Source organism: Condylura cristata, unplaced genomic scaffold, assembly GCF_000260355.1.
Source record: "Condylura cristata isolate star-nosed mole 26May11 unplaced genomic scaffold, ConCri1.0 scaffold00021, whole genome shotgun sequence".
In the NCBI taxonomy this organism is placed as follows: Eukaryota; Metazoa; Chordata; class Mammalia; order Eulipotyphla; family Talpidae; genus Condylura; species Condylura cristata.
In genome coordinates this window covers 29,215,085-29,226,413 of record NW_004567122.1, presented here as the reverse complement: position 1 = coordinate 29,226,413, position 11,329 = coordinate 29,215,085, and the positions used below count along the sequence as shown (strand labels likewise).

The 11,329-nt window shown below is 47.2% G+C and overlaps 1 protein-coding gene across 1 annotated transcript; it reads left to right on the top strand.

Moving 5' to 3' along the window:
• Nucleotides 1-5,001: 5,001 nt before the first annotated feature.
• Nucleotides 5,002-10,214, top strand: SPATA24 (spermatogenesis associated 24). Its single transcript, XM_004686789.2, has 6 exons — nucleotides 5,002-5,145; nucleotides 6,238-6,303; nucleotides 6,528-6,658; nucleotides 6,747-6,817; nucleotides 9,843-9,945; nucleotides 10,052-10,214. Exons 1-6 carry the CDS (start codon nucleotides 5,029-5,031, stop codon nucleotides 10,179-10,181), a joined length of 618 nt encoding a protein of 205 aa, XP_004686846.1. The 5' UTR covers nucleotides 5,002-5,028; the 3' UTR covers nucleotides 10,182-10,214.
• The last annotated feature ends 1,115 nt before the right edge of the window (nucleotides 10,215-11,329 follow it).

Genomic DNA, 11,329 nt, shown 5'->3' with positions numbered 1-11,329 from the left:
AAAAAGAATGACTTCAAATTTGTTCTTTGTTCTTTTACCTTTGCCTGGCATCCTTAAGTGCTGTATATCACCAGACTTCTATAGAGCTTAAGAGGACACAAATTGTTGGCCTCTGCTCCAGTCTTCCATCATCGAACAGTGGGATTATCATTGATTGGAACAACAGAGGCACTGGTAGCATCGCCAATTTCCATTTTTTTCCCCCTAGCAGATAATAGCAGCTAATGTATAGATCAAAACTATTCAGCATCAGAAAATGAGGTGTTAGCCCAGTTCCTGGCTGGCTTTGTTCCCAAAGGCCCATATTTAGAAAAGTCTGTATAGTTCAGCTGAGTGCTAGGGCGGCTGAAAGTACAATAATACCTTTCATTTGAAAAGAGGTTGAAATGAGATTGGATTCAGCAGAAACGGACCGCTTCCTGTGTGACCGGTAGGCTGAGCTTTTGGGATGGGGGTCAGGAAGTAATGGAGACCCAGCACCAAGGTACCAGGAGCTCACATCTAATGGGGAACAATGCTAACTTTACACAGTGGGATGAATGTCAAAGGGTGACCAAGGGAAACCTGCGAATCTACCACAAGGGAATTTAGTGCAATATGAGGGATCATTGAAAGCAGCTCTGAGGAAGACATACTTGAAATGAGAATCACCTCTCCCAGTGTTGTTGCTGTTAGTGGAGGTGGATGCAATACTCCCGGTGCTCCCACTTCTATGACTAGCACCATCATCCAAGCACAAAAGTCAAGAAATCTGGGAAAATGTGTGATAAACAAGTGTGCCTAACATCCATGCCCTTATGAAATCAGTCCCTTTTCTGTTTGGGGCTGGATGCTGATCCAGCAGAATGTAGCAAAACTAGCAGCTTCCATTTGCTAGGGGAAGTGAGCTGCTGTGTAAGTGCAGACACCTTGGGATCTCTTTGCTAACCAGATGGAGAAGTCACACAAGATAACCAAACAACTGAGTTGGCAGCAAGAGCTGAAAACCCAGACGTAGAATCCAAGCCAAGCTATCTGTGCCATCAGGGTCGGTGGGCCAAGCAGAAATGAGCTATTGTGTTCGAAGCACAAAATAGCGAACAACTAATCAAAGGGCTGCCGTTTTGACCCATCACACTTAGGGTAGCTAAGTGTGTTCAGCTGCTTTCCCCTCAGCCCCCCTCCTTCAGCAAGTCTATCAATGTTACCATTTCAATCATCAGATTTACAGGTTTATACGACTCCACTCTGCAACATCCTAAAATTATCTTTCTCAGCTGACACCATCTGAACTCCCAAACTACCATTCACTTTCTCTGACAATAACCACTGCAGTAGCTGCAAAGTATTCTTTTGGGCATCTACAATCTGTGCACCTCATTGCAACCATGGAGATCTTTAAAAACAAATTAGATCACGTCACCCTTCTAAAAGATTTCAGTCCCTTTCTTTGGCCCCGAAAGAAATAAGTCCTTAGCCTAACGCTTACGGAGGTACCACCACATTTCCAGCCTATAACCCCGCTTGCCCTTGTCCTTGATTTTCTTTTTTGCCATACTAGCCTGCCCCAGGGACTTCTCCTATACTATCTCTCTATAACAACAGGTCAGTACCTCCTCTAAGCATGTGTTAGATAAGTACCTGGTTATCTTTTTTTTTTTCTAATTTAAAAAACATTTATTTGTATATACATAGAAGAACTGGGGTGCAGGCCAGAGGTGTAGGGAGTGAGTGTGTTAAGGGGAAGGATGTACTAAAGGAACTTCGCAGTTTTGTGGTCTCCACCCCCTACTCCAGTGATTGGAAACTACAACTCACAGCAGTACCAAGGAGAGAAATGGAAAGACCCAAGGGTGGCACTAAGGAGGCATTCTGGGACTTTGGGGGATAAATAGGGAGCGATTTTCAACAGCTCTGGGGGGCTCGGGAAACGGCTCTTTTTCGACCTTGTGACTAGGGGCTATCAGTTTGTTACTAGAGTTCCAAGTGAGCTGAACTGTAAGATATTCTAGTTACCTTGTATCTCTCATTCTTTCCCTGGGTTGTTCCTTTTTCCTTTCCCCTTTTGTAAATAAACCCATTATTGACCCTTTTGTGTGTGCCTGCAGTATAACTAAATTTTAAATGCATGGTGAAGACCCACAGACAGGCAGCCCAGTTCACACTGGGGTGCCCTGTAACAAGAGGATTCACCAGAGACAGAGTGGGGAGCCGAACTGGTGGACTGGCTGAAATACACTGCTGAGGGGAGAAGCAAGCAGGGCAGGAGAGGTCTGCTGCACCAGGTGTATCACCTCCCTGACCAGAATCCAACTCGGGCCACTCAGGTCGCAGGCTGACAGTGTGATAGCACTGAGACTTCACCCTCCGCCACTAAGGAAACAGAAGTGCCTGGTTATCTTAAGAGGTTTCAGTTCAAATAGCACTTCCTCACAGAAGCTTTCCCTGATTCTAAACTAGGCTAATCTCCCTAAACGTTCCATTTTCTCTTATTTTGGATGTTTTTTTCTTGAACCCAATCACTGGGCTACGAAAAGGCTCAGCAACCCATGGTGAAGAGCCAATATCCTTGATCCTCAACCTCAGATGAGTTTCAAGCTGATACACCAACTTGCCAGTTATATAAGTCATCTCAGAGGTGGAATTTTAGTCTCCCTTGCCCCATATACACACATTCATAGCTCATCAGAGCTGATACCACATGGAGCAGAAATGAGATTGACCAGGGAATCCTACCCAATTGAAGCTTCGTGAGCAAAATTTTTATTTTTAAACTGTAAATTTGGGGTGGTATGTTGAATAACAATGAATAAATGAAAATCAATCAGGCTAATGACCCTGTGCTTTGAAAGGCAGCCCTCCCAGGATACAATCACAGAGCTCTTTGTGATATCATGTCCTCCTGGCCCTGCTGAGCCCTGTTTGGCCAGGAACCTCTAGTGTTTGTAGACATATAGAATGGAACCCATCAGTGGCCATTCCTCACTGAGATGACATCCTCTCATATCCATGAAGTCTAGACCTAAATTCAGGGCTCTCTCTCAATCATAACCTTCGGCCTCACGATTTACTGCTGTCACATTTGCTCTACATGTGGAGGTCACCCTGTTATGACTGGTTGAGGTAAATGTTAAATGGCAAGGGACAGCAAGCAGCATCTCACAAAAGAACCTAGAGGAACACAGTTCACAGTAAAGAATCTGGGATCACTGCCCCAGAGGAATGTTCGGCTTTGTCAAGGGTAATTCAGGTGAACATTCACATCTGATTGACAAAGTTCTGAGAGGGCTGTGCGCAAAGGCACACCACCTTCACGGGCACATTCTAGGCCCACCCTGTCCAGCACAGTAAGACAAGAGCCACATGTGGCTATTTATTAAGTTTTAATTGAAAAGAATTTTAATCTGAAAAGCAACTCTTCAGTTATATGAGCCACATTTCAAGTGCTGAATAGACACATGTGGCTAGTGGCTTCCATATTGGACAGTAGAAAAAAACAGAACATTCCCATCACAGAAGTTCCTCTGGACTGTATTGCTCTAGATCTTTGAAGACTGGCCAGCAGAAATGACCTAACCCTTAAAGACATAAGAACAGACACAAGCTAAAACAAGAGCAACCAATGGGATATCGATAGAAATGACCAACATCTAGTGCCATTAGGTTTTGGGGAACAGCCTGAGGACTTACCTGAACTTTAAGCTTCCAACTTCCACACTGCCTGTAATGTTTTCCCCAAATTCCTTTGTAATCAGTCATTTCCTGGTTAGGGGTATCACATTTCATCTTTGGCATCCATCATGTTCCTCAAAATGCAGCAGAGCATCATGTAAAGAACATGGACTCCACAATTAAAATGCCCAAGTCAGAACTGTGTTCCCAGGGCTTACTAGTTAACTTTAGGCCAGTCACTGATTCTTACAGAACTTGGCAGCAACCCTTCTGCCCGCCTGAAACTTTGCAGGTGCTCCTTTTCGCCAACTTTCTCCCTCTGTAGGGCAGCAGCCTTCCCACCAGCCCATGATCTGTACCAGCCCATGGGGTTTCTGCCCAGGGGTCTCTTCGCTGACCTCAGCAGTGGCAGCTCTCCTCACAGGCCACCCCACTGCGACCATGCAGGCCTCTCAGCAAACCTGTGTCTATGCAAGTTTCCTTCTCTTTTCTGTCCCTTTTCTAAGAAACCCACTCTTGAAATATTAAAAAAAAAAAATCTTACAGAACTTTCCTTTCCTTACCCAAAAAATGGGGCTATGAGAACCTACTCACAAGTTTATTATGAAATAATACTGGTAAGACTTAATGGTTCCACAAAATAGTGGACACTCGATACATTTAAGTTGACTTCCGCCAAGCTTAATCTTAGTTGGGTTTCAGAAAAAGGCCCTCTCCATGGAGAATTGGTGCAGCAATGCGTCCTTCTCTGCCTCCATTTTAAAAGTCTCCTTCATGTTCCACTTCACTTCTAAAAGCTGCGGATTCTTCGGGGCCCTCTCCAACACCTTAACTTGGTAAGGCATGGCCGCAGCACCAGAGTCTGGGGAGAAGCCACTCCTGATATCTCCGGGCTTCATTGCTTCAGTTCAGGCCCTGTAAGTACCAAGTGTGTCCACAGGAGGAAGAAGGATCACAGGAGGCTGGAGTGCCGAGCTATGAGGAAAATTTGGAGACTGAGGTGGGCCAAAAGGGACGCAAAGCTAGAGAAGCAGGGCTGCCCTGGCTCAAAGGCCTGCTGTTTCACTGGGAGAACACAGAGGGTCAGTAAGTGGGTGTTGCCTGTTCATCCTCCATTAAAGGTTGTCTATGCCGGGCCCTGCCTGCTGCTCAGGGTTGCGTGAAAAACAAACTAAACGTGCAAGTCGCCTCAGAATCCTTCCGAGCATTACAGGTGCCCGCTCCGCAAGCGGCTCCTTTAACAGGACCCCACCTGTGCTCACAAAGGAAGTCCCCGCCCCCGGTTGCCATGGTGCTCTGTGAGGTCGCCTTCTCATTGGTGGGTGTCGGTGAGGCGCTCAGCGGCCGCCATTTCCAACGAGCTGGCGGGGGCGGAAGATGGCGACGCCCCTCGGGTGGTCGCAAGGAGGGTCAGGGTCGGTCTGTCTCGCCTTCGACCAACTGCGGGACGTGATTGAGTCTCAGGAGGAACTGATCCACCAGCTGAGGAATGTGGTACGCAGCCTGAAGAGCTGGGAGAGGCAGGACCGGACGAACTAAAGGGAGGGGGGCGGGGCAGCCTCTGTCCGGATGCCGGGGCGAACGGACCGCACTCGCCAAGTGCGTCATCAGGAGGAGGCGGGACCCAAATTAGTTCTGGCTGGCAGGAGTGGAGCCGAAAAGGGGCACGGTCGTCACGAATATTTACCAGGGAATCTTAATCAGAATCCCCGCTGTTCTCCACTCTGCCTGGTTGTGCAGAGCCTGGTGGATGAATACTCGTTTATTCACTGAGCCTCAGTTCCCCCCTAAGTGTCTGCTTGGCATTAACTTCCCAAAGCGCTCCGTAGGCAGGCAGAGCAACTGTATACCCTTTTTATACCCTCTCTCCCTTGTCTTATGGATCGCCCTGCTGTATACAGTAGGCACAGGGTTGGCCCTTGCACACCCTAACCTAAGGGCTTCCCATCCCTTTTATGTCCCTTTGATTTTGCTTTCTCAATCGAACCCCAGTTCTTGGCTGCAAAGCATTGGAACCACGGTTTATCGGGAAAGGCTTTGTAAAATCCTCACACACTGAATGGTTTTTCGGTTGGGATAAATTTGTTTCACAGTAGAACTAACTTGACAGCTATCTCTCTCGCAGTAACTGTCTCATGCAGTTCTAGGAACTCAACTACCTTCTGAAGGTACCCAGCTCTTTTCCTTTGCAGCCGGGCTGTATATATGTGTTCCCAGCCTTTGCTGGGAAACTTTTCTTTTTTTCCCCTTCTCTCAGACCCATCCTTATTTAGCAGTCATATCTCCGGAGGCAGATCTTACCCCACCCCGGGTTGGATAAGGGGCTTCTGGCCACCACAGCCCTGTGTGCTTCTTCATCTTATCACACAGTGTTAGACATTAGGCAGTCATGGCCTCTCTCTCTTCGAGACTGGACCTAGAACCTAGCTTCAGTGAATCTTGTGAAATTGAATCCGCCCTCCCCACAACCCAGCCTTGTCCTAGGTGCCCTGGGAGCCTTCCCATTATCCATACTTGCTCTTGGTCCCTAGAGGACACTCCTCCCATCCTAGCCCCAGGCCCTTCCTGAACCAGGCTCTATTACAGATGATTCTCCAGGATGAAAATTTTGTCAGTAAAGAAGAGTTCCAGGAAGTGGAGAAAAAGCTGGAGGTAAGTAATGGCCTCTGCAGCAGGCTCCTAATCCTCCCCCATTTCCCAGGATCTTTGGTTGGGCAAATCTTTGAGGATAAGCCTCTGAGAACCTCTGGCTGCAGTAGTGTGTACAGAATCTTCTTATACCCTTACTTCTATATGCCTTTCTGAGAAAGGACACTGGTTAAGGGGATCTAGGAGACCTATGGTGGCTTGGGGTAATGAGGTCACTGCTTCTGCAGGAAGAGAAAGCTGCCCACGCCAAGACCAAGACTCTCCTGGCCAAGGAAGAGGAGAAGTTGCAGTTTGCCCTCGGAGAGGTAGAGGTGCTATCTAAGCAGCTGGAGAAAGAGAAGCTGGCCTTTGAAAAAGCGTGAGTTGTCCTTGATATGGGGGTGAAGGAGTGGAGGTGTCTCATCTGTCTGTCAGCCTTCCTACCCTTTCTTACCTTCCCCATGCAGGCTCTCCAGTGTGAAGAGCAGAGCCCTGCAGGAGTCCAGCAAGAAGGACCAGCTCATTACCAAGTGCAATGGTAGGAGGGAGGCCCGCGTACCCTCCCACGCTTGCTTACATGGGCTCCACCCTAACAGCCCAGTGCCTGTGTCCAAGACAGGGTATCACCCCAACTTCTGTTCCCGACTGAGGATACAGGCGGGCCCAAGCGGGTCACACCTTCGCAAATGCCTTCAGGGATCAGGCAGGTCACGGAAATGAGGGAAGCAATTGGTGTACAGTATTCTTCACCACCATAAAGGAACGGGCTCGCTCCCATTTTTCGTGAAACATGACCTCAGTCCACCTTTTATTTTCCCCACTTTTGGTGGGTGTTAGAAATAGTGTGCTATTACAAGAGGAACAACAGAGAAAGTGCCCCCTTTTTGGGAACTGACTCAGTCCAGGGTTGGGGATCCATAAAAGGGGCAGGTACTGTGGTGACAGGGAGAATCATGTCCCTCTCTGGGGCTTAGTGCCTCCGCTGTGGGGGTAGGGGCCAAGTATTTTCAGAGTTTAAAAACAAACTGGAAAGCAGCTTTTAATATAAGCTTTTCTGATTTCAGTAGTAACTGATTTAGATTTTTACGAATAATGTATGGGCCACATAAAATATGTCTGTGGGTCTTCAGCTCTGCTCTATGCAGATGCCTGTGGCCACTCGTTGGCCCACTTGTGAGTTGTGAGGCACCCTCCGTCAGCTACCCTGTATCCTAGACTACAGGAAGCTCCTTCATTCTCCCCAAATGCTAAACTCCCCCTACCTAGTCTAAAAGGATGAATAGATATGAATTCTTTATGCAACATATTTCATGCACTGTAGCAAATTTTGAAGAAGAGCCCAAGGCCAAAAGAGGTTCAGAGTCCCTCCTGATAGGGGCCCCACTCAGTGCCTTGGGCACTGCCTACCTACCAAAGCAGCCCTCTCCCCTGGCGGATACTCTCACTGGTAAGATGCCAGCAGGCGACCATCTTGATCTGGCCAGGTAGGCCAACAGGCCTTTGTGGTGGATGACCGGGGTTGTCTTGGGACCTCCCTGGACCCAGTAGGCAGGCACTGCCTCCATACCCAAGGTCACTGGTCCCCTACTCCCTTCCCACTCACTATCTCCCCAATTCCCTAAAAGGAACCTACAGTTCTTTCCTGGTAGCGTCAGAGACATCCTTTCTCTACAATATCATCTAGAGATATGCCAGGGCCACATATTTCTGTGGCCGCTTATGAAAGGTGTGTGTTTGTGTCATGGGGATGGATCCTGGCTGCCTCCCCCAAGAATGTTCAGAACCCTCCAGTAGGCACAAGCCATCCAGCTATTATCAGGTGACATGAGCCACCCCTGGCCTATGCCTCCCCACCTCCTTTTGTGTGATTTCAGTTTGGTTTTCACATACAGTTTCTTACTCTTCCAAAGAGGTTTTCTAACCATTCTTTCATTTGGTGCCATTTACATTAAAATTTATTTTTATTTGTTTGGAAAATTCACATAGGTTTCTGTTTTTTCCCAAAAAGACATCACAAGCTAATTATCTGGATTAACTGGAGGACCTGGGAAGGAGGTTGAATTGTCCCAGTTCTGTGACCCACTGAGCTCACATTTTCATTCTCTCCTTTCTTTTCCAACTTTTTCCAGATATTTTCTGAAATCTTATGTGTTTTTTCAGAGCTTATGTTCTTTACCATTTGTCTAACCTTAAAAGACATTGGAATTTACTGTGAGGTTCTTAATTTTCCAGGGCTCCTAATAAGCTAGTTTATGTAAATAAAGCGCTCCCAGATCCTGACAGCCTCATTAAATTTTAACCCAACATACACAAATCCTTGCATATAGTGAGCACTTAATTTGGAGGTAAGCTTTGCCACTTACCATCTAAGGGTCATTCCCACCCCACTGTGGAACAGGAACTACTGTCTCTGTCATCTGTAAGATGAGAAATGCCTTGAAAGACAGCTATCCTATGTGGTACTATGGTCTCATCAATATTAATTATTTTATTTTAATATAATAGTTTATTTTTACATCATTTTGTGCCTTTTTCCATCTCAGTTGTAATCCCTGTGGGCTTCCCACAATATTAACTTTTTAAAAGATTTTTTATTTATTTATGCATAAAGGAACTGGGGTGTAGACCAGAGGTACTAAAAGTGAGAGGACTCACCAGAGACAGTGGGTGCAGAACAGGCAGATCTACTGAAATACACTGCTGAGGGGAGCAGCGGGGGAGACAGGAGAGGTCTGCTGTGCCATGTGTGTCACCTCCCTGGCTGGGATCAAACTCGTGCTGCAGAGGCCCTTTGAAAGGTTACCTTCTAATCATTTCCAAAGTCTTAACTCCCCTTTCAGGAGCTGCCTCCTTGAGGGCAGGGAACATTGACTTCCCTGAAACTCGTAGCACAGGACTGAGCAGCCTGGCCTACTGACCTTCTGTAGGTCTGATTGGTTTGAAATGAGTGAACAAGCTGATGTTTTTGAGTCCTAAATCCCCAGGGGGGTGACAAATTTATTGTGTACCTACTGTGTGCCAAGGTGCTGTTCAAGGCCTTAGGATTAAATCTAAGAATAAAAATAAAAGTCTTTTGTCCTGTGGACCTTACATCTTAGTAGGGAAGAAGACAAATGAGACAAGTGAGTAAAATACGTAGATATATTAGATGTAAATGCTAAAAGAAAAATAAAGCAAGACAAAGTGATAGCAGTATTGGGAATGCTTGTAGTTTTAAACTAGGAATTCACCCGAGGGTCTCTAAAGATTTTAGGAGTTAGGAAGAGTCTATGGACAGGGCTACCCGTCTCTCTCTAAGGGCCTCCCCCGTCTTCCTGTGGGTCACCTAGTCCAGAATAGAGTTATGAGGTCACAGGCACATCATTAGACATTGTGTCATCCCCTTCCCCTACCCCCACCAAGACTCCGTAATAAACTCTCATACTAAAGTACTAGTAACTACTCATGAGCAACCCCTGGGTGCGGAAGCCAAGTTCTGAAAAGACCCACAAGAGAAAGCCTAATCTCAGGAAGGAGCCCATGGGATGGGAGCCACCTCTCCTCCCTGCCTCTCTCCCCCACAGAAATTGAATCCCACATAATAAAGCAAGAAGATATACTTAATGGCAAAGAGAATGAGATTAAGGAGTTGCAGCAAGTTATCAACCAGCAGAAACAAATCTTCAGGTGAGGGGTTGGGCCAGGCTGGGGGTTGTTGATGAAATTGGGGAGCCAGACCTCTGGTCCCTGTCCTGGGCTGTCCCCAGCCCACGCCCAGCCGGCTCCATTGCAGGAATCACATGTCTGACTACCAGATCCAGAAGCAGCAGGAGAACTACATGGCCCAGGTACTGGACCAGAAGCATAAGAAAGTCTCTGGGATCCATCAGGCCCGGAGCCATCAGCGTCGCAGGGAAAAATAAAATTGTCGTCTCTTTTTTATTCTTTGGCTGTAATGCCTGTCTGCTATGGGGATTCCTGTTCCTACACTCCCTGTTCCTGTGTTCCCGCCTCAGGCCTCATCAGTGGTCTGATCACCATCCCAGGAAGGGGTAGGGGAAGAGTAGAAGGCACTCTTCGTCCTCCCCTCCTGCCTCCAGGGCCTTGGTGACCTGAGAATCAAGTTATAAAGACTGGATGGGGGACAGGCCTTGGACCACCATCTGTCAGGCCATCTCGGTTTAGTGGTAGCCCCTTCACTACTAGTGAAGTCCATGTGGCACAAGGTTGTAGTCTAGCAAAGGAACTGGGTCTTTGTTGTCCTTTCTTATTCTTGGTTATTTAATTATAAACAGCCCTGGTTACCCTAGTAATACCCCACCCACTACCAGGGCCCTGGTAAATTTAATTCTCCCAACTCAGCCACAGATCAGAAAGGTGTGTGTGTGTGTGTGTGTGTGTGTGTAGTTGTGTGTGTGTGTGTGTGTGTGTAGTCATGAGCAGAGACTTAAAGGCAATCTGTTCCAGGACCACAGTGAATTTAGGAACACAGTTTCCATCACCTTCAAGAATGTCTCATACATGAATCACATTTTTTCCTTCTTACATCTTCCCCAAACAGAAGCCCCGTTAGTCTTTATGAGTGGGAAGCAAGGAAAAGGAATAGTGCTGTGCCCATTTTTAAGGTGGGGAAACAGTCTGGAAAGGGACTGACTTGCTCAAGTTGCACATGTAAGAAAGAATGGATGTAGTGGACAGGCTTGATCCTCTTCCAAGCCATCACTGATGAACCTCAGGGAATGGGGATCCACTAGGTCGGGGACCCTCTCCGAAGGATGAGCAAGATCTATGAAGTCTTATCTGTGAGGTTGAGTACACCTGCTTCAGGCCACATGGGGCCTGAGTCGTGGCAGGACCTTGAAAACAAAGTTAAGGGCTTGCGGCGTCCATTGACATTGTCCCAGGACAATGATGAGTGGTGGCTGATTTTCCACCATGTCCCCTTAGAGGGGCTTTTAGAGAGGGGACCACAGCTACCCCAAAGTTTCCTTAGATACCCCACATCAGCATCCAGGGCCTCCGAATACCAAGATGGTATGTAAAAGTATGATTTGTCCACTGGAATCCTTTT

Bases quoted from the DNA above. Each gene is read 5' to 3' on its own strand.
- SPATA24 (XM_004686789.2), top strand. From the start codon at position 5,029: ATGGCGACGCCCCTCGGGTGGTCGCAAGGAGGGTCAGGGTCGGTCTGT. The intron at 5,146-6,237 runs GTACGCAGCCTG...GCTCTATTACAG, and splicing joins TCCACCAGCTGAGGAATGTG to ATGATTCTCCAGGATGAAAA. The intron at 6,659-6,746 runs GTGAGTTGTCCT...TTCCCCATGCAG, and splicing joins AAGCTGGCCTTTGAAAAAGC to GCTCTCCAGTGTGAAGAGCA.